This window comes from Patella vulgata, chromosome 2, assembly GCF_932274485.2.
Source record: "Patella vulgata chromosome 2, xgPatVulg1.2, whole genome shotgun sequence".
NCBI classification, from domain to species: domain Eukaryota; kingdom Metazoa; phylum Mollusca; class Gastropoda; family Patellidae; genus Patella; species Patella vulgata.
This window is the reverse complement of record NC_065880.2, coordinates 40609837-40634294: the sequence shown is the minus strand read 5'-3', so window position 1 is coordinate 40634294 and position 24458 is coordinate 40609837. Positions and strand designations below refer to the sequence as shown.

General features: G+C 31.6%; 1 protein-coding gene across 1 annotated transcript; it reads right to left on the bottom strand.

Annotated features, from left to right (window-relative positions):
* Positions 1 to 225: 225 nt before the first annotated feature.
* LOC126811837 (uncharacterized) lies at positions 226 to 24421 on the bottom strand. The gene is made up of 12 exons (XM_050537773.2): positions 24141 to 24421; positions 19923 to 20044; positions 18433 to 18543; positions 17126 to 17177; positions 16803 to 16906; positions 16370 to 16484; positions 11898 to 11964; positions 11335 to 11362; positions 7726 to 7894; positions 6167 to 6302; positions 5230 to 5705; positions 226 to 3451 (listed from the first exon to the last, which is right to left on the bottom strand). The coding sequence occupies exons 2-12, from the start codon at positions 19996 to 19998 to the stop codon at positions 3367 to 3369; spliced, it is 1419 nt and encodes a 472-aa protein (XP_050393730.1). The 5' UTR covers positions 19999 to 20044; positions 24141 to 24421; the 3' UTR covers positions 226 to 3366.
* Between the last annotated feature and the right edge of the window lie 37 nt (positions 24422 to 24458).

Genomic DNA, 24458 nt, shown 5'->3' with positions numbered 1-24458 from the left:
CCCTTTGTGTCTGGAGCAGAACTTGAAAACTATTCTTGACATTTTTATTTTGTTTTTCTTCATAAAATTAGACATTGTCTAATCTGTGGTTGAATGTCATTTCCTGAGCAGGTGCATAACTCGCGAACCAGTCAGTATTTTTACGTAAACTTTCTACATACAACAAAGTACCAAAGTGGCAGTTATTACCATTTAAACTGTTTCAATGATTGAACAAAGACAATGTGACAATAATGTTTTTTTTTTTATTAAATAAATCTTATTACACACCATGAGCCAAAATGGTCAAAACTTAGATATGTTGACTAAATATGCAGTTTATCTTACAAAAAAATATAACTAATGGATTTACTATATACGTGTTATCCCACAACCGTAACATTAAATAAATACCTATATCAGGAATGTTCTGTTTGAAAATGATATTATTCTGATATATTACTATGAATTGATTGAAAAAAAAAACTGGACAAAAAAACAAACAATTTCTGAAACTCGGATTCAAAACAAGGCTTAAGGAGATCCTTATGTGGGATTTCGCGGTTGAGCATAATAAAACACAACATAATTTATACAGAAAAATATCACTGGTTTCTTACACATGTAGCACAACGTTTCAACAAAGGTTCTCTTACTGTTTTCAAGCCAAAATGTTCTCTTATCATTTTCAAGCATAAATGATAGTTAAGCAGCAGACACCTTAGCTGATTCATTCACCGGATTGAACGCCACCGACTTAATTTGGCCGATTGAGTGGACAGACTTGACGAATTCTTAGCCCAATTCACCAGCCGATTGCATCACCTTCCATGTGATAAATCATGGCAGAGACCAAGAAAAGAAAAAAATAGCTGCAGTGGTGGGAATTTGTTTAATTTTATGCCATATTCGTCTCCACTCATAAAATAATAAGCTCTGTTTCTTTCTCTAAATTCAACGTTTCAGTGATACATGCAATTTTGTCTTCAAAAAATCATATGACTTTGTTGACATCAATTGACTAATGAATTCTACAATTGGATGAATGCCTCAGCAAACCCGACACACAAAACGAATATAAACATGGTGAATGAAAATTAGACTGAATAAATCAAACATGTTTAATTCATGCATATCATTTGGGTAAAAACAAATTCGCCATCAGGACACTGGACATACTAGACGAACATCTGCGGCGATTGATTCGGCTAGTACTAATACAATAACTAACTTTACATTTACGACTTCCTTATAGTATCACTATATATATATATTACCTTTCAGTTTACTAAATAATTATTATCATTTTTGCTTGAAAATAATAAGAGAACACTTGTTGAAACATTGTTTTATATGCATGTACCAACTAGTGATTGTTTTATGTCGTGTTTTTTAAGGCTAAAGGAACATTCATGTGATATATTGAACATGTAATAATAATTCATTTTATGTATAGTTTATAATATCACATGAAAATGACTCAGTGTTAACCTGTATTTCATTAGTTTGATAAGAATATTATAATGATACTGTTTATGGTAATGAAGCTTTATCTACTGTAGTACTTATATAAACATAATGACATATAAAAATATCATAATATTTGATTTTAATTGTGAACACAATAAGCTGATTATAATATTTGAGCAAGTTTTATAAAACTACCATAAACTGGTGACTAATTGCACTTTGAGCAAACCTGAATGAAGAGGGATATTGTATCGAGACAATGAAAATGTTAATCACAAAGATTTAGTAAGAAGTATATAAATGACATATTTGTGTGATAAATGGGAATATACATGACATATTTCTATGGAATATAATTACTGTTACTGAGATTAGTAATAAACACTAATATTATTCCATAGAATTGTGACTTGTATATATATTTGTGCTTATTGGGTAATTACATGTAATCAAGTTTAACCATGTGTTATTACAAGTCAACTAATATAGGCATACAATAACATCACATCACTATTTTTTTAAACAGATCATTATAACTTATGGTAATAACTTCATGTAGTAATATTTAATTGTAAAATTTAGAGCTGTACTCAGTAGGCATAATAATTTTTTCCATTTTAATTTACACCTTATATACAAATATTAAATATTCACCTCCTTTTTCATTAAATTTTGGCATTTTTGTATTTAAAAATCACCAACAACAACTCCACTCCTAATCAACAACTCTTAAACAACAATAGTTCTTGTGAATGACATATTTTAGCAAGGCACTTAAATATGCAAAACAGCATTATTTTTTTTTTAATATGAAGCACGAGTAAAATAACTGATCAAAGGAATATTTTAGTTTAAATATGAGATAACATGACATGTTAAAGATGCATTATGTAAGATCTAAATCTGCCTATTACAGCTCTTTTTTCTGGCTTCAAATGTTATATAAATTACATGAAATGACAAGCCCATAATCAACTCTTTGGGCAATCAGATGACTTAGACATCAAATGGATTAGAACATCTAAAGACTGAACCATACATTGCAATAGTTTAATGTTAAACTGGAAAATCAAGGCCTCTATTTATTAATGTAGCAATGGTACTTGACAATCAAGACTATTTCCCTATCTCTTGTCAAAACTTCAATCAGAATAAAGTAATATGCCTGAAATTTTGAAAATATTCATTTCTCGTTATCTATTATAGAACGGCCAGTTCTGTATCTAAATCGTATATAATGCATCTTTAAATTTAATAATTCTAAAAGAGATTCAATGATTATTGAGATGAATGTAGGATCTGTTACGATTTTCAGATAAAAACATATAAAAAAAACAATCGCAAGTTAATCATAAAAAATAAGCTAAAAAATAAATCTTATGATTTCTGGATATACATTATGGATGTATGGTAATGTTGATTAGATATATAGTTATTAAATTTACCATACAATGTCGATAATTAAATGTTGTCATGAAAGCTTTCTGTGTACATTGCAGTAACGATCTTTAACAAAAGAATACGTGATATTGATAAATAATGGCACCACAAATATGTATATATGGAATAAAAAAATCCTTTAAATATGTTGAGATGGTTCAAAAGTGTCAAAAAATAAAATGGATGCAAAATGATAATTTATATAAATGGCGGTAACAAATTTGCCAAAATAGACATTATGATGTAAGTAGCAATGTAGGTTTATGTCCAAAAATATCGAAGAAAATTGAATTTCACTTCTAATAGCACAACACATTGTCATAGTTTATAACACATAGCACAACCAATCAACAATAGCGTCAATTTCATATCACAATAAAGGAATCAACAAGGATATTTTTTCACATAAATGCACAACATTATGTTGTAAGTAGTAACTGTCAATTATATATCACAATATCATCTATTTTCTCTGATTTAAACTTCAACTGGATCTGTTGCTTCTTGTGGATCAAAAGGAAATACATCGTTTTGACCATTATCATCTTCCATATCATCATCCCTGTAATAATGAACGTTTTATTTTTTACTTAAACATGCATTATACAAGAGCTAAATCTGCCTATTGCAGGTCTTTCTTTAGGCCTGAAATGTTTTCTAAATTATTAAGTAGACATTAATTAACTGATCCAGGCCTTAATCAACTCTCGAGGCATCAGATTTCTCCGCAATTAAATAGATTAGAATGGTTCAGCGATACAATGATTTAATCAAATATGGAGGACCGAGACTTAGCTTCGATCAACCAGTACGGTGGTTGGAATTATTGCACACGTCTGTCAAACCTTCAAAGGCTAATATCTTCGCTGGCAATAGAGTAATTTGAATGAAATTTTCAAATTATTCATTTTACATCATCTACTTTCGAACTATTATAGCAAGAATGGCTAGTTCTTTATCTAAATCTTACATAATGTATCTTTAAGATTATTCTGGTTTGCATTCTATTGAATTTTAACATTCATTTGACCTTAATCGGTTAAAGGGCCAATCCTGATAATTTTTTTGAGAATAAAACTGCTTAATTGTGTTAAAATCCCTTAAAATCCTCTACCTAAGGGCCGAGCAAGTAACTCAATATTACATACGTTTTCGAACAACTTAAACCCCCCAGTCTTCATTTGGATATGGAGACCGGTGTCCCAAGCTGTATTATGCGGTTTCTGGATAAAACTAGACATTTTTTTTTATAAAAATAATGTGTAGGTGAAATTTACCTTTCGTTATCAAGTACACCACATGGGTCATTTACTGTATAGACCTCTGAAGGAACGGAAATCGATTATCAGGTCACCCAACGAAAAAATTGACCCCAAATCTTAAAAGGATTACGTGTCCGGATAAGCAGTTTTGACGTTCACGTCCAAACGACTCAATATTTTGAGCTGAAATTTGGAGACAAGGTACATACACCATTTGGCGCTTAAATTTCATATGTACTCAGACTTTTATTTTTGAGACTCTTTTCAAATCAGGATAGTCCCTTTAAGATCAGTTGCCAGACAATGAAACATACATCCAACAGATAAGTCATCCATAGGTAATGGTGACATTGAAAATACACTAAAAACATGTCAAGTAACTATTAAGGAACTACATGTATCAGCCTCATGAAGATTGTAGACTGACCTGCCATTGATAGAAATACTAGTTACATGTATACTAATAATCTGATCGGTTTTCATCTTTTTTGCATAGACTGAAGTGAGGGAGAAGATATTAAATCTTAGGTCGAATAATCACTGATATCTCAAATACCTTACATATCAACATCACTGGCAGAGTCAAGCCAGTGAAAAAAATCAATTTTCCTTAGCAACAACTTGCAATAGCAACAACTTCTGTCAAGTGATACAGAATAAACCAGAGAGAGAGAGAAATGGGGTTTAACGTCCACTCGACACAAACTAGGTCATTTTGGGACTAACATATGGTTTAATTTTATTTACATAATTCGCTTGCGAGTAGGGGTCTTTAGCAGTGGGAGGAAACCGGAGGACCCAGAGAAAACCCACGAGGTTGGACAGGCGACCCTACTCCTTGCCACGTACAACCGGGGATTCGAAACCACGCCAGTCGACTCAGTGACAGACTTTATGATACAGCGCACACACGCTAACCATTCAGCCATCCAACCCCCCAGAATAAACCAATGGCTAGATTTCGACCAGATATAGATGAAAAATCCCACCAGACAGTACATAAAAAAGAAATGGTAATAAAAAGGACTTTACAACTCGCAGCAAAAATTTAATGTTCTTATTTTTAAACTTTACTTACCCATCTTCAGATTCAGCATTTATGGATAATGATCGAGACCTAGAATGCTGTTTCTCACTCAAAAATGTAGAAAGAGGGCCGGTACTTCGGTCACTATAGGAACTTGTTGGAGCGTAAATATCGGTGTTAGGATTAGGGTCATAGTATCGTCCATTAGAAAAATATCCCATCTGTGGAACACTACCTCGACCTTTAACATTATTCACATACTTTTTAACATTATTTGTCTTTGAATAAATGTTTCTATTAACATTTGTAGCATGCGCTGGACTTCGGTTGATTGTTGCGTAATTATTGGGACCTAACGGGACGGGAACACTGCTATAATATCCTGATGTGTCTATGGAATCGTTGACTGTTGGATGATTTTGATGATGACTTGGTGTAGCGTAAACTGGGAGATTTTCAGGATCAACATCAATATAAGAGATTCTTCCTGCAGGAGGTTCATTACTTTCGCTATTACTACCTTCCTGCTGAAAATGTAGAAAAACATATCAAAAGTTATCTCCCTTGCATGGTGAAATTTATAGTAAGAATGATGGGCCAACACACACGCATATAGACATCTTTGATTTTATTATATAGAAGATTACTTCCTGAAGAAATAGAAAGAAAATTCAAATTAGTGTGGCCTAAAGCATGTCACAACTAAAATATTAATGGAAATAGTCTGGTTTAACCAAGAACCCACTTGACCCCTCAACAATTTTACCTGGGAACATTAGTGATCACAGGAAGGTCGCCATTTTGATTTGAATAATTGTACTGTTAAAAATATTAAATTTCTGTAGATAAGTTGAATTCTGAAATTGCGTGTACGACTTGGCGCAATATTACTATACAGTATCCATCATGGTAGATCAGTTATGATAGAAAATGTTTCTGTTAAGACAAGTGTGTTTGTATAAAATCAATGATTGATGTATATATATACCTCTTGTTGTGCTCTATGATCCTCTAACATCTGTTGAGCCCATTCAAATAAACCTAAGGCATCGGACGGAATACTGGTTGCTGAATCTTTCTTATGTAACAAAACTAAAACTCGACATAACTGATGAATAACACCTCTGAAACACACATCAAAAATAACAAATATATAGTATTGTACAAGCATCATAATTTGAACACTAACAGGCAAACATTATTCAAATTATTATTATCTAAAATTTTATATACATGTATTATCCTAAACAGCCAAGACCATGTTACAAGTCAATTCAATGAAAGCAGAAATACGATATACAAATACAACCATACATTTACAAATGGCTGCACTTTCAAGAACTCAGTTTATTATAATTTTATAACTTCATTCATTTGACCAGCAGTTGACAGGCAAGATACGCCCACATTTTGCAAGAGATAGATAGAGAACGATAGAGAACAATCTAAAAACAAAAGCGATTTTTTGTACAATCAGGGGCCATAATCCAGAAAGTTATGGTCTGAAGTGTGCAAATATCAAAAGGGACTGAGATCTTTGGGACATAAACATACATTTACATTGTGACCTCTAGAGGGTCCACAACCTTCGTATTACATACTTTTACACAATTTGCATACAAAGAGTGGCCATTTTGTCAAACAGTTTTGTTCCGATTTTCCCGAAATTTGAATTGGTGATTGGTGATTTTTAAATCAGATAAAAAATTGTGACCTCTAGAGAATCCACAAGCTAAACAACACGATTATTCGTAAAATCTGGGACCATAATCCAGGAAGTTACCTTCAGATATCAAAAGGAACCAAGATATTTGTAATATAAACATAAATCTAAAGTTTCATCAAAATCGGGTAAAAAAATTGTGGCCTCTAGAGGGTCCACAACCTTGATATATCATATTTTTACACCATTTGCGAACGAGGGGGCGGCCATTTTGTCCGCCAGTTTTGGCCCAATTTTCACGAAATTCGAACTCAACCATTTTTAAATTTGATAATAATTGTGACCTCTAAAAGACCACAAACTAAAAATATGATTTTTCATACAATCAGGGACCATAATTCAGGAAGTTACAATCCGATATGCGCGAATATTGAAAGGAACCAAGATCTTTGGGTTATAAACATGCATTTCAAGCTATAAACATGTATTTGTGGACGGACGGACAGAGGTGACGGCATACTACATCCCCATAAAAATGTGGGCGTGTAAAAACTAAAGCTGGTAATTGTCTTTTGAGGGATTTTGAATGCATTTCAACTACACTATTGAGAAAGTTGAACCTCTAAAAAGAATATCAGTCTAAATATCGTTCAATTTCATTCAGTATTACAAAGGTATGATGGAATGAAACTTTTGCACCATAGGCAAAAGTGTTGGGTAAAATCTTTTCATTGGCAGTTGAAATTTTTTTAATTAAGCAGTGAAAAATTAGAAATTGTCCAAAAATGCAAATGATGTTAAATAAAATTTTCTAAGAAAATTCCTATACTTTATAAAGAATTTAACTATGATTATTTGTCAATGTTTGATTTCTTTAGACTTACTTGTAAGTAGGTACTCTAGGATCATCATCTTCCATGGCATGTAGCTTTTTACGTACTTCACCTAACACTGTCATCAATGTTTCTGTGTGAGGTCTGAGTTCTTCAAGTTGTGTGGCATAGGCTTGAGGGTCAATCACATTAACTTTTGGTTCAATTTGACTGTCTGTTTCTGTAAATATTTCATAAAACATAAGAGTCCATGTCCAATATTTGAACACTGCTATCTGTCAGGTGTCATTTAAATAATATATTTTAAAGAGACAATATGACATTAAGACAGATGACTGTGTGTAAACAAACTTATTGAAGTGAGGCGTACATATAGGGGATGCTTGATTCACAGTCCCAAATGTCAAAATTTCCTGCAATCGAGTTACGCAGAATTCAGTCCTGCCACAGATCGGTCAGAACCGACAACGGAAGTGGGGAGTAGAATCGTGACGTAATTAAACCTAATGAATATGTTTCGGCTGCATGGTTGGTTGAGATATATACTTATTCAGTCGACTCATGCGTTGTAGACCGAAATACCCACTTTTAACTCGATTGTCAGTATTTTTGGTATTGAGAGAATTCAATTCCAGAACGTTCAATCGAGTACCCCCATAGTGTTAGTGTAATGAAATAAAAATGACCTTAAGTGACAATATGATGGTGATCATTTTATCTGAAACAGATAATTGATCATGTGCACTGAATCGAAAAATCTTACAGCAATTGAATATGTACGGAATATTAAAATCATCTCTCAATGTTACCATTAAGAGATAGGAGAATTATCATTACTTTACTTACACTAGACCTAGACTCATAAAGACGACAGTGTGAAATTTGTAGAAATAAATGATTTGAATATGTTCTTGCACGTGTACGTTTAAAAATGTAGATGGTGATTGTAAAGTTCTATATAGAAATTTTATTCCGACTTGATTTGATGTCACTTTAAGGAATGAACTAACCACAAGACCTGCCATGTTTGATGATTTTGTCAATAAATCTACATGTTTAAATTTAATGTTCATGCTGTGTATGTTTATCAAATCAAGTTCATGTTGATGTTTTAATGATATAAATATTTAGTGCACACTAATTGCTTCATCTATGTTGCCTTAAAAAATACTTCTATGTGACATTTTAAGAATTTTTTTTATGATGTTGTCAAATAAATTTACATCTTTTTAAAGGGGCATTATGGGAGATTAGATAAAGAGCTGACAGTTCTCACAAAAAAAGTTAACGTAAACAGAATATGCTGAAAATTTGAGTCACATTGTTACACTCTGAACCGAGAGAGAGAGAAATGGGGTTCAACGTCCACTCGACACAAACTAGGTCATTTCGGGACTAACATATGGTTTAATTTTATTTCAATAATTTGCTTGCGCATAGGGGTCTTTAGCAGTAGGAGGAAACCGGAAGACCCGGAGAAAACCCACAAGGTTGGACAGGCGACCCTGCTTTTTGTCACGTACAACTGGGGAATCGAAACCACACCAGTTGACTCAATGACAGACTTTATGGTACAGCGCGCATGTGCTAACCATTCAGCCATCCACCCCCACCTGAACCAAGATATTAGCGATTGAATTTTGCATTTAGCTTTTGCATAATGTATGTTTAATATACATAAGCTTCTTGCCTGTAACAATACACAGGTATTAATATCCTGTGACGGATTTTGCCTAAATTTAATACATCACAATATTTTGTAGTATGATATTTGTTCAAAATATATTATGGGAGATTAGATAGAGAGTTGGCAGTTCTCGCTATAATAGTTAAAGATAGGTTGCCAGGTAACGAAACATACACCCACAGCAGCTAAATCGTCCGGGCAGTCAACAAGAGTTGTCGCATATTTTTACCTTTGTCGGTAATGAAACATTTATAATACACTAAAATCTGATTAAAAGAGCAACATCTCATTATGTAATTATCAGAAAATCATTAGAATTTTATTGGCCCATGCTAACGTTTAGTGTAAAAAAACCTTTAATATCATGAATTTAGCTGTTTAAATTATCAAAAATCATTGAAAACCAATATACTTGTTCATCTCAAGGCCTTAAACTCTGTGTATCAATCTAAAGTCAATCGAAATGATTATATAGGCGTAAACACGGTGTATAAATATAAAATCAATCAGATAACTTTGGTCCCTAAAGCATCTACAAGATTTTTCAAAGTAATCAAGGGCCATAACTATGGCAGTAATTACCGAAAATTGTTGAAAATCAATAGGATTCTTCATCTGATGACCTTAAACACTGTGTATAAATTTAAAGTCAATCGGATATTAATTTAGCCTCTAGAGACTCAACAAGTTTTTTGAAAGTGATCAAGGGCCATAACTCAAAGTGATCAAGGGCCATAACTCTGGCAGTAATTATGTGAAATTGTTGAAATTCTATAGGCCTCTTCATTTCATCACATTAAACACTGTGTATAAATCTAAAATCAATCGGATAGGCTTCTTTGTCTCATGACCTTAAACACTGTGTATAAATTAAATGTCAATTGTGTATTGACTTTTGCCTTTACAGCGTCCACAAGATTTTTCAAAATGATCAAGAGCCATAACTCTGGCAGTAATTATCGGAAATTGTTGAAATTCTATAGGCCTCTTCATTTCATCACATTAAACACTGTGTATAAATCTAAAATCAATCGGATAGGCTTCTTTGTCTCATGACCTTAAACACTGTGTATAAATTAAATGTCAATTGTGTATTGACTTTTGCCTTTACAGCGTCCACAAGATTTTTCAAAATGATCAAGAGCCATAACTCTGGCAGTAATTATCGGAAATCGATGAAAATCAATAGGCTTCTTCGTCTCATGACCTTAAACACTAGCCTCTAGAGCGTCCACAAACAATTGTGGACACTGGACGAGATGACAATATACAACCACATTTCAATGTGGGCGTATAAAAACTGGATTAGCTCATTTTAAAAAAACTGTAGCTTTGACTGTAACGATAATAAAGAAAGTCTTGATTATCCATTTTTGCGGTTAATCATCAATGGGCCTTGAACAGCAGATAGGATTCAAATCTAATGAAAATCGGACAAGTAAGATGGGAGCGAGAGCTGATTATGGTCTTGTCATGTGAATAAATGTCTAATATATAGTTTATATAACATTTCAGGCCTAAAGAAAGATCTGCAATAGGCAGATTTAGCTCTTGTATAATGTATGTTTAACTTTGCAAATATTTCCTACTATTATTGTCAAAATTTCCTTAAAACAGTTGACTCTTTGAGTAATTCAAGTTACTAGACTATTAGAACAATCAAACCAATAACCTACAATATTCACTTGAAGTACTGAATCAAATATAGTCAAGTTGTTACTTTATATGCCTTTTGTTATTTCTTAATACACTTGAGACACAAAAATGCACATAACTTTTATCAAATACAGAATATTTTTCATATAATATAAATGAAATGGGGTTTAATGTTTAACGTCCTATTGTTAATATAATATAATATATTAAAATATTGCAAAATGGCGAGAAGAAAATATTGCAACACAAATTTTGGCTGCAATCCTCAACCCAACTTTGAAAACATTAATTATTTCACAATAGATATGTGTACTTACCAAAGGCTTTATTATCATAAACTGGAAACTGAACAATAGAAAGAAAACAAGATTACAGTCCACACTCCATAATTTGATAAAAAAAGAAAAATTTATGAAGTTACAAACCGATACATGCCAAATTCATGAAGTTACAAATTGATACATGTCAAAATTGGACCCATTCGAGATCATTGGGCTATAGACATATATTTTCAGTTTCATCAAAATCAGATAAAAATTGTGAACTGTAGAGTGTCCACAATCATTATTTTTTCCTGGAGTTAATGACAAAATATTCAATTCAAATTAACATCAGAGTTTTAATTCTACATCAACCAACTAAAGTTTTATACTCAATTTGTTTGGTGTTAGGGCTAAAGAGTTATGGTTCTTCTCTTCCAAAGTCAGATTTTCCCAATGAATATAATATTCTTTGGATAGATTGTCCTAGTTATGTTTGTATATCTACTAATTAAACAGTTCCATGATAAAGAATGACCTTTCTGGGTCTACTAGCCATGAAGATTTAAAATGGAAATTGAACAAGCATGTCTTAAAGTCTTTTATTTTATATATCTTACCTGTTTCATATTACCCATCTCTATCTGACGAGATTTATAATTCTTTTCTTGTAAGTTAACATTTCTCCTGTAATTAGAAAATATTTTTCAATCCAACTGCATTTAGTAACTAGATAGAGTAATGAATTAAAACATATACTTATGGTAAACAGCTACTAATTATATTTGGGCAACTTTTTGAAGAGTATTCTCTCAATTTTATCCAGCAAATATATTAGTAGCTGTTTTCTTCCATAAGCAAGTGCATACAGTATTAACAAAATGATTCCACAGAAAATACATGATTGTCAAGCTATGCAAGATTATCGTTCTTTGTATTAACAAAATGTATGTACATGTAATTGATTCATGTGTAAAAAAGTAATCTGCTAACATTCTTGGTTTGAAAACATCAATATTTAAATGAGGAGACTTGTTTCTCCTTTGTCCTCAAAATATATTCACATGTACAGAATTACAATTGTTTGACAAAACCTTTTCATTAATTTGATCTGAATAGTGATACACCTACAGAAATGCTTAAAAAAATGTAAGAAACTTAAACCCACCAACACGAAATGAAAAGTTGAACAAATCTATTCCTTTTGCCCATTTCCTACAGGCTACAGGCTAGACACGCTTGCAACTGTTAGATGTACTTTTCCAACTGGACCTAACACTCTGTGTTGTACAAGAGTTGATTTTAGAAGTCGAATTCACGGCAAGTGCAAACACAGCCACTGGTTATCAAAACAATTATAAAAAAAAGTGACCAGTCAACAGCAGTTTGAACAGTTGTGTGTATTAAGTTGAAGCAAACTTAGATACATTTATCACCACTCAAAATCTATTGGCAATGACACTTGATACAATACAGAAGCAAATTTATGCTGATGTTTAGAATGACATCATATTTATATTTTCTAGCATACTATATTATTTGGTCCAATATAAAATCACAATAAATCCAAATAAAACGCCAATCCAGTTCTTCGTAAGGTTTTTAGTTACAGTTCCTCCATACACCAAATATATCCGTTATTATTATGGTTCACTGAAACAAGTTCCTTCACACATGTAGTAATATGCCTAATCTCAACAAAACTAGTATAAATTCCCTTTCCTGAATAACAGATCTTATTCCTAACAAACTAAAGACAGTTCTGATCTAAAGTTCTGTTGTTTAAGAAGATGAGTAAAAGATACATGTAAGAACTTGACAACAGATTATTTTTGACCACCAAGCCTTAAGGAAAGATAACGATAATCTCTAAAATCACAGATCAACAGTTGCTAAGGCTAAGTTAGTCAAAACGGACTCTTTTCATTATAAACGTCCATTGTTCACCAATCACCTCAGTGTTTAGTTTAAACATTATTTTAGTCAGTGATGCATGTACAGTTACAGTGGTGTGTAGTAAAATCAGTAATGACTATAGATTCTATTAGGCTACAATATCTATTCATTCACATTAAAGTTATGGACCACTAGTTAACTAAACTCTATGAAACCACATTCACAGAAACCATATGTCACGACTGCCACTAAAATACCATCACCTTCATAGTTTACGATTTTTATCTGATTTTAAAGTGATAAACTAAAATGGTGTCTATACTTTAAAGACATTTCAAAGTTTCTAATAATTTTAGAGACCAGTAAATTAGACGAGTACATGTTCGGACAAAATTGTTGTAGACATCCATACGTAATCCTATTAAAAAGCATGGCAACTTGGCAACTTCATACATGTCCAGGAATTTTATGGAGAGGGGTGTGGAAATATGAAAAAACAGTTATTCAAAAAAAAAAAAGTACATGGATCAAAAATAATTTATCAGGGATATAACTCCAAGGACCGACAAAAAGTCACACGAAAGGGGCCATTTGCCAAATATTTTATATTTGAATAGTCATATGAAAGGAATGCACTGACATAAATATACAGTATACCAATATTTTTGGCAAAATTTAGACTCCTAACATTTTTTTTAAAAACAGTGAACACCAATTGGCTTAGTCATTTAGATACAAAACCACAACAAAAATTAGCTGCTGTGTTAACATGTCACTAAAATTTTATTTATCTTGAATTAGTGGAAAGTCAAAATAGATGTTCAAATCTAATTAAATGTTGTTAAAACATTGATCAAATAATTCAAATTGGCCATGCTTTAAATAAGATAAAATCAACAATATGTAGTTTCAAATATGAAAAGAATGTAATCTGATAGCTATAAATAGTAATATGATACATAATATTATATAAGACGATTACTGGATGCCTATAATCTATCTAATCATTCAAAATCAATACTAGTACATGATATTATCAAAGGTCAAATTTCTATAAATAATATTTATTTCTTTGTGTCTACATTCCTTCAATGCCTGAAACTCAAATCATGTATTTTGTACAAAGTGTGTCACTTTAATTAAATATAATCAAGATCATACTCCTCTACAATTATGGATTCAGACTGCATTTCACGATCAAGCTCTAATATCAACAATAAAAGGATTAGTATTTAATTCTATTTAATAATAATGTATGGTCTTCTCTCAAAACATATATTGTATTCACGTAGCTTAAAGAATATATGCTAATTGCTATGTATATAGCTGCATCTAGAGATAAAAGATGAAAAGTTTGAGGAAAAGATGAGCATTCCATTATCAGTATTATATTTGTTTTAAGAAAATGAAACCTTGAACTAACTTTCAAAACCTCATAGTTCCCATTATAAAAACATTCTTTTATTCATTCTCCAGTGTATTAAGTTCTCAACTCATTTAACTAAATCAACCTTAGCCTTAGTTCAAATAGTGTGCAAATTTGCCAGAATAATTAAAATTCTAGGTCAATTTCTGCAAAATCTTCCGCAATGCTTTATTACATAATATTTGATTGGTTGTTAAGACGTAGTCATGTGATTTCTAGTGGAGCAGGGCTATTTCCTCTTTCGAAGAATACATCTTCAGTAGTGTCTTGGCTATTGTAAATACAGCAGTGATAGCGAACAAATATACAAGGACTAATGTAACAATGTAAGGTTTTACCACCCTACCTACTTGACCCAACAAAATGTCACTCGTTTTAATGACACAGGACTGTACTACCATTCGAAGACCAGCTAAAAACATCTCAATTTTCAACTTGTAGTTTATTGGGGGGAAATTAATCTACTTCAACTTTGATGGCAGGCAACTTAACCCTATTTACTAGTACATGCCTCTACATACATGTACATATAACACTATATAAAAGACTTAAATTTCCTTTTAGGACTCACCATTAGAAATTTTTAAGGAAGAAAATAAAAAAAACCATTATCACTGGTGAATTTAGGAAGCTCCACTCCCGATGCCACTGTTTTGCACAATGATCATTCAAAAATTATCATACAAAGGTTCAAAGTAAAATATTTTTCCTTTGTAAAATGTGCCAGATAAAGTAGATATCACAACTATAAATGCAAGAAGCAAATTACATTTAGACCCATCTAAGCTACCAATTACATTTAGACTCTCACAAACTATAAATTTCATCAAGATCCCTTTTAAGCTACAAATTCAATTTTCAAAATAAATCTACACATGCATCATTTTGAGCATTGAGAAATTTAACCACAATTATTTAAAAGCCAATTCTCTTAGAAGCAGCTAAACTTAAAATGGATGCTTTCTGTCTGAATAATATTGACAACAAAATTTCAAAATATAAAGACACATGGTGCTGATTCATGTCATAGAAATGTTTTTCATTTAAAAGAGCAAAACAACCTTTTTGATTTAGATTAAAAAGAAGTATTTTATTTGGTTGATCTGATGTTGATGTTGATTACTGATGGGGGCAAGTGCTGCTATACAATTAAATTTCTGTTTCAAAAGATTAAATGAAATGCCTTGTTTACTAATTTTAGTTATATTTTGATTCTATTGTGTGGAAATGAAATGAAATGGGGTTTAACATCCTACTGTTCTGCTCCAATTGGGCTAATGAAGACGTATATCGTATCGAAAGTTCAGTACAAAATTGGTTATGTCTCAACAAACGCTTTTAACACCTACGCTCAAGACACTTATACAAATGATAGCAATTAAATTAAAATGCTCTGAATTATGATTACATTTGAAATCTCAGCAATTATGTGGTAAAAGCTAGTTAGTGACAAAAATCAAAAGATATGTTGCTAGGCACTGAAACAAACACCCACTGCACTTAAGCTGTCTAGGTACTCTATAAAGGCTGTCACAATTTTGTTGATTTGTACATAATTAGAGCTTTGACAAGACACTGGACAATGGCAACAACCCATGAAGTAATTATCAGAAACAATTAATATTTGATATACATGTACCTATAGTTCTTCCTAGCACCAACATAAATAAAACATATTCCAGTAATCAGATCATAGCTGTAGCTGTTGGAGTTATCATAAGTGGCCATATAAATATAACCACAACCAAATGAAAGTATTAGAGAACTTACCTGGTTTTTCTCATATAAAAGAATACACCAAGAGCTATAATAATCAACAATAATAAACTAGCTGCTACACCAGCTACAATAGCTATAACTATATCTGTTGATTCACCATCAGATTCTGAAAAACAAAAACACACAATTTTTAATAAACAAATAATATTTTAAACAATTTAAATAAAAATATTTTGAATGGTCTAATAAAAATTGTATACCAAGCGCTAACTCAAATTTGTTTTTATTAAATCTAAGAAATTTTTAATTAGTAAAAGGTACAACCCTAACTACAGTAATAGGTTGATGTTTGAACAAAGTTTCATAACCATATCATGAATGGCTTATGAGACATGCTCTGGATTCCAGAGTCTGGAAACAAAATCCAAAAGAAGGAAGGAGCCCATTTCAATATTCCTTCCTAACTTTGTTCGACAACAATTACCTGAACAAACATTTCCCTGTAATGGCCCATCATGTGATATCTGTGCTTTACCATTACATTGTTCTATACATTCACCATTCTTACGCGATATAAAATTCACACATCTGAAAGGTAATTACTGACAATTAAACAGTGCTAGAAGATTCAATAATTTATACATATAAAATTAAAAACATTTCCTTTAAATATGACTCTGTATTCCTTGGGCGTTATGAAAATGAGTGTATTTGATAGAATAATTATAGACACCAAGATTCAGGTCATGTATGCCAAGTGCACACTTTCATTGCAATAACAGATAAATGTGAATTAGTACATTTTACCTTATACACTTTGATGATAAACACTCCACACAATCATTTATTTCACAATTATCTGAAAAATATCATTATGGTATTTAAACTAGTGAATTCAGGGGCAGATTTAAAAAGTTTTGCAAAGGCACCTTGTGTTGATCTAAGAATAAATGGATGAATAATGTACAGAGAAATATTTGAGAACCTTGAAGATTACTTTCATCGAGTTTAACTAAGACAAGCCTGGAAATAAGGCACATTCACTAGTGACTGACAGTTTTTCAGGTACAGTTCCAGGTCTGACTAAGATACTGTAAGGTGATCTAAAAGCAACATTTTTTATACCTTACCCGTGACTTAAAATATCTTGAAATTGGCCCATATGCAATCAAGGCAAACTATAAATTTATTAATAATTTTATTTATTCAGTAGACTAAAAGATGACAAGATTGATTGAATAGAAAATTATTTATATCAAGCATGTGTTCTCTGTTCATGACATTTTATAATCAATCTTGTATTATAAAAAATCAGTGAATATTATTAGAAAATTTATAGACATATACCAAATCAATCAACACTATCTCTTAAACAGATAGAGCATAATGCATACACCATCTTTATTTGAAAACATGGACTATCAGGCAATGAAAAAGATTCTCATTCATGGATCTTCATCTCATCATTTTGTTTCTTAACCTTTTTGCAGCTTATACTTTGTATGCTATATTCTTACAGTTTTTCATATAAAGTCAACAATTTAGTATAATTCCAGTCTGTCTCATCGGGCAATAAAGTCAGTCAATTAAAAAGACTACAGACAATCAAAGAGATTAATTAAGCTACATGTATGATAAATATAGTTGAATCTAATTAATTAAAGGCAATAGATTATGTATTTCCCATGGTTATAAATACATACATAATATAGAAAGAATATCAATTTCCTATGATTGGGTTAAAATTTTGAGAAGCTGTATCCCATTTTAGACAATTTTATGTTCATTTAGGAGATCACAGTACACCAAACCATAATTTTGTAGCTTATATTTTTTTTACATCAAGAATAACTAACTGACAGGAATATTTTGCCTTACAAAGATGAAGACTTCTTGAAAGTTTTTGGCTATCGTTGATTATTTTTACTGTCATTTGTTTTCTATCTTTTAATCATGGAAATCTAGTTAATTTTTTTTTTTATTAAAAGCTTATTTCCAAAGAGTACAAGGTTTGAAAACTGTGCATTACTATAATCAACAATCACATGGATGGACATATGGATTCATGCTGGCCAATGCAATGGTAATAAGAAAGGCACTAATACTGTATGTACCTGATATACAATCTCTGCCATTATTATGTGCACTATAACCAGGTAAACAATCACACACACCAGTTGTTATATTACAGTGATTTTTATATCCACAGTCTATACTACAATTACCTAGAAAAACATCAAATATATAATGTTAATATCTTTATTCAAACATCATGTTTTCGTATATAAGACAAAAGGAAAAGAAGAAGTGATCGAAATAAGAAGAGGATTAAATTTCATTTAGTTATTTTTACAAAAAATGAGTATCTGCACAGAAGATACATGTACATGTACATCTTCTTAGCTTACATTGAGAATACTTCATGATAAAGTGTGACATTATTCCATTTTCTCAATTAAAATATTTGGGGTCTATTGTAGGATTAATACAATTTAAATACAGGAATATAATTTTCTACCTGGTGGCAATATGAAATTCACTTCTAATACCATTGAAATAATGAAGATAATTAATGTCAAAAGTCATTTTACCACCTAAACTTATATAATACCTCTGTAGCAGACAACAGTTTGCAATAAACAAACTTGTCAATATGATAACACGCAATATAATTACAGTAATCGACACGAGATACAAAAAGTTTTATTTCTCACTAGCATAAAATTCAGCTGTCCTTAATAAATAAGCTGATATTATTACTGATATGAAATTAGCACCAATGTACATGTAATTGTGGATTAATTAATATCTTGAACTTGATAACTCAGGATGTATAATGTATCTCAAAATGCCTACACCTATGAGCTGGTGAACAGTGTATGAACTACATGAATACCAGTTCAGGAAAGAGCAATAGGATTTAAACAATATAATTCACACTAATTATACTATCACAAAACATTTTCACTTAAAATAAAGATACATTATGTAAGATTTAGATAAAGAGATCACCAGTCTTGCTACAATAGCTCAAAACTAGATAATGTAAAATGAAAAAATTGAAAATCTAATTCAAATTACTTCATTCTCCGTCAAGTTATGCTGTTTGTAGTTTTGACAAGATGTGTGCATAGTGGTAACCAGGGCACTGGTATATTCGAGACTTAGCCTCGCTTTCCCGTTTTTAAATTAAATTTTTAATCTTGAGTATCCGTTGCCATCGAGAGTTGATTATGGTCTTGTTTTGTTAATAAATGTCTAATTAATAGATTATATAACATTTCAGACCTAAACAAAAACCTGCAATAGGCAGATTTAGCTCTTGCATAATGTATGTTTAAATTCCCTTTAAATGATATGAAAACAGATATGAAATAAACAATTACCTTTAGTTCCTTTTGCTCATGTAGGCCTACAAGTACTTAATGCACATAAAAGCTTTACTTAACATGTGAATCTTACAATGTCATAAATTATAACATGGCTAACTTTAATCATATAAAAATGCCATGCGCGATAGACGTGTTATGTATAGTACAAGTACGTTATACATTAAATAATTTTATCATAAATTAAGATACAGGTGTAATAATAATAAACCTACCTGTATTACAACATACTGTTGATAACGTCATCAATAATACATATAGTATTGTTGGATAAATGAAAGATGAATTCATACTTCTATTGTTATACCTGGTTGGTATATTACCTCTTAATTCTCATCTGTAAAAATATAAGTAAATGTACCTGTATAATAAATGATACAATTTATAAGACTATAATATCATTTTTCTAAATTTTCAACGGATTCAAACTCCTACGTGTAACTGTAGGGTAACATATTTCCAAGCTATAAAGGAGCCTACATTTTCAATTACTTAGGCGTTGTTTACTTAGATGTCAGTTGATTTTATTATCGGTAGCTATAAAGACTAAAGTGTATGTCAACAGTAAAGTGGTATATGTCTGAACGAAAATATTCCATACCGGTAATGCTCATAATATTTTCAATTTCATAATATATTATTCAATTTAAGTTCTAACATATATTTTAATGTAGACTAATATCTTTTTATAAATTTAACATTTAAATTGATGTTATAGATTTTACTGGTACTTAAATATAAATACATAAATAATATACAAATTATTGGGAACTGGTGGTATCATGTAAAGCACATCGATACAAATACACTAAAAGAAACTGTTCAAATTTGTTGAAAGGACAAGTATGTTTATGTCAAAGGCTACATGTACATAGACTGTAGTCACCACAATATACTTGCTCTGCAACATGAATTTGAATTGCTACTAAATTTGAAATCTGTTAATATGTAAGTCTGCTTTTGCTTCTGCAAACATGTACATATGGCAATCTAACAACACTGACTAAATAACACACATGCATGCTGTATATTATTTTAAAATCTTTTTTAACAAATTACTTACGTTATCATAAAAAGTTACACAAATAGGATTATGCTGTTCTTACTTACGTCTAAATACCACACCTTTATATACTACATGTAGTTTCCTTACCACCCTTCTCAAATCTTATTTATTACAATATTTTAAAGATGCATTATGTAAGAGCTATTAACATGTATGCCTATTGCAGGTCTTTATTTTGGCTTCAAATGTTATATCAACTATAACATGACAAGCCGATAATCAACTCTCTAGGACACCAGATGGCTCTGGTTTTAACTAGATTAGAATGTTTTGGCCATTTAATGATTTAATCTAAAAATGGAAAAGCAAGGCTTAGTCTCAAATAATAAGTACCATTGTTAACATAATAAACAATCAATGCCACATATTGTCAAAACTCCAAACAGTGATAACTTTGCTCAGAATAAAGTAATTTGAATAAAATTTTCAATATATTCATTTTGCATTATCTATTTTTGAACTATTATAGCAAGAATGGCTAACACTGTACCTAAATCTTTACATTCATCTTTAAGATAAACATTAAAATTACTTCCTGTGCATGATTTAGAGCACCTGCTTATCAGTAGGCCTAATGAAAACAGGATACGTATATATTGATCCTGTCAAATTCAAACTTGAAATAAAGTGTTCTGATATGATTTATAGACAAAGAAATAAAAAGAAATGGGGTTTAACATCCTACTTTTCTGCACCAATTGGACTAATGAAGACAAAGTTTATACTCTAGACATGACATCTACTCAAACAGTTAAAGACGCATTACGTGAAAGATTTAGATAATTAAAAGAGTAGGTCGTTTAAATAGTTTACAAACAGATAAAGAACCAGCAGTTGCAAGGCAAGATATGCCCACATTTTGCGAGAGATAGATAGAGAACAAGCTAAAAAGAAAGTGATTTTTCGCACAATCAGGGGACATACTCCAGGAAGTTATGGTCTGAAATGCGCGAATATCGAAATGGACTGAGATATTTGGGATATAAAGATATATTTCAAGTTTCATCAAAATCGGATTCTTCTAGAGAGTCCACAACCTTAGTATTACATACTTTTATACTGAACATGCAAACTCTTTCTACAGATAGAAACCATCATTAAATGGTTTCAACACCCTTACCAGCATGAGGAATGACAGACCTTCACCTTGGCATATCTCAGGAAAGCTAAGAAAAAATCACAATAACTTACAAAAGTTTGACGCAATAACTCAACTAATCATACTCACAATAAGATATCTGAGTTAATGTACTTCGACCTGATTAAATTTAGAATGAATTGAATTGTTATCTAGTGAAAACCAATGAAATAATCATAAGTCTCCTTAGATCGTATTTTAGTATTAAATTAAGAGAGATTTTTCATGTTTCAGACAAACAAGCAAAAGTTCACATTAAATTTAATCTGCATGGGTTGCATGAGTGCCTACTCTTCGCTAATGTTAAAAACTTTTGGAATGAAGATTGACCATTAATTGCCAATGTAACTCATTAACCACTGTGTCTTTTCCTCACTGTGTGACTGACATTTACAATATACATATGTACACAAGCATACACCATCCATTTAATGATACAAGCAATGAATGTCCAGGACAAATCCATAAAATTATTAAACTTTTCACAAACTGTACACACTACATTAATTTCTTTCAATCCTCAATAGACTAAAATAACACACTGTGTAAGTGTAGAAGCTACAAATTTGTTGGTTGAATTTATAAAAAAGAAAGAGAATCTGGATGCCTTCACATTTAGAGTATTCTTTATAGATAAATAACATTCGTCATCTAAACCAACAAATCCTACACATCTTGTTTAACAATCAATCTCTTTCCCTCCACTGCCAATATTTAAATCTTGTTAGAAATTAGTGATGTTATAATTATTACATTTTCGTTGAATATATCAGACATATTTAATAAGTGGTTGCCATGCAACACACACAGAGATGGACAGAGAACTACATGTATGAAAATGGGTAAGGCTCATAATTTTATTCTACCAATGCTTCACATCAGTCCTTCATGTTTATAAAATTGTGAGGGAGCCATAAAAAGCTCCGGATACCTTGAATAAATGCAGTTTAAAAGTAAACAAAAACTGAAAGTAGTTTATTAATCTCAATATTTAGGAGAGCAATTTAGCTAATTTGCTGGAGTCTTTTTAATGACTCCTTCGAAGGAAAGCCGACGTGCATCGAGAGGAGCAGGAGCAAAAGCTCATCTTAAACATTGTTGGACTGTCACATCGAATTTGAAAAAAATCTGTTAACAAATGATTGTAGCCCCTGTATTGCATTCACAAAGTTTTGACTGAGGGGGCTTATCTCTGGAATGAAAGGTTGCGTAAACCTAATTATCGATAGGGTTTGTCCTCTCATGATGGGAGACAGGTTCATGTTTTCACCAGTGTCTTGTGTCGCACATACATGTTAGTGCAGGCATAATATATCACGAATCATCTTCTCACCATTTGTGAATTAAATTGCGAGAGGCTGAATCGATGTATCACGATTCTTTTTTATGTTTTTTTTTGTTGTTTCAGTAAGTAACCTGCCACTTTAAATTATCGATGTCACACATTATTCATAGGTACACAAACACTCTTAAATTGTTTTGGTCCTTATTTTGATCCACATCAATATCGTGGTATAAAACAGTTTCATTTCTCTGACATAAGCAGGACTAAAAATATCAATTATTTATAAATATTGTTTTCTTAGTAAGTATTGACCTTGTTATGAATCGTGATACGAATATCGCAGCACCTGAATCACAATATGTATCGTATCGTGACTGCAGTGGCAATACCAAGCGCTAATACATGTACATGTACTGGCTCTACTCTAGCAAGGTAGGTAAGCAAGGTCTGTTTTCTCACTGAAAAGTTCTTTTACATTGTACAGGCGTTCACAGGCTTTGAGCTGTAAAAACAGGGCCAGTAAAATTGACAGGGAAGCTTAACACTATCAACAACCCTACCTTACAAGCCAAGTGTAAGGAGTAGGCTACTAGGCCTACAGGCCATGCATTCACATGATGCCATTATTGTGATTATTCTATTAGTAAATTACTGCGTTTACTTAATCAGTGTTCAACAGTATCACTGCATTGATTCTGCACTATGCACATGTCAATCAATATCTATTTTAATATTTCCAGTGGAGGTTAATTATTTTAATATCACACTGAAGTGACACTGAACCTCACTGAGGATGTCTTGCTGTGGAAAAGACAGTCAACTCGTCGATATGGCTTTATTTTCAGCAGGAGATATTCAATATTATTTCCATACACATGTACCACATTGCTTTTTTTTCAGAACAAACAAAGCAGAATATTGACATGAAAAAATATATACACTACCATTACACCGGGAGCAAATAACTAGTGATGTTCACTTTTACTTCTTGTCAATTACCCAGACAGACTCTCTACCACCATAACAGATACTATAAATAGACACGTTCAACCGGGGCTGTTCCAATATAGCGGTCAACAAATTATTTTCAAAACAAACACGATGAAAGGATATAGTAAAACAAAATTCAATATATATCAATAGGTGTTAATCAAAGACTTTGTTTTCAACCATGGCAGCTGACACGGAGTCGGTACATTGGAACGTGGGGTATTTACCCTACTGGAGCAATTTAAAACAAAACAAACATATAGCTCTTCCCT

Bases quoted from the DNA above. Each gene is read 5' to 3' on its own strand.
- LOC126811837 (XM_050537773.2), bottom strand. From the start codon at position 19,998: ATGAATTCATCTTTCATTTATCCAACAATACTATATGTATTATTGATG. The intron at 6,303-7,725 runs GTAAGTCTAAAG...TGTGTGTTTCAG, and splicing joins CCTAGAGTACCTACTTACAA to AGGTGTTATTCATCAGTTAT. The intron at 3,452-5,229 runs GTAAGTAAAGTT...TCATTATTACAG, and splicing joins AATGCTGAATCTGAAGATGG to GGATGATGATATGGAAGATG.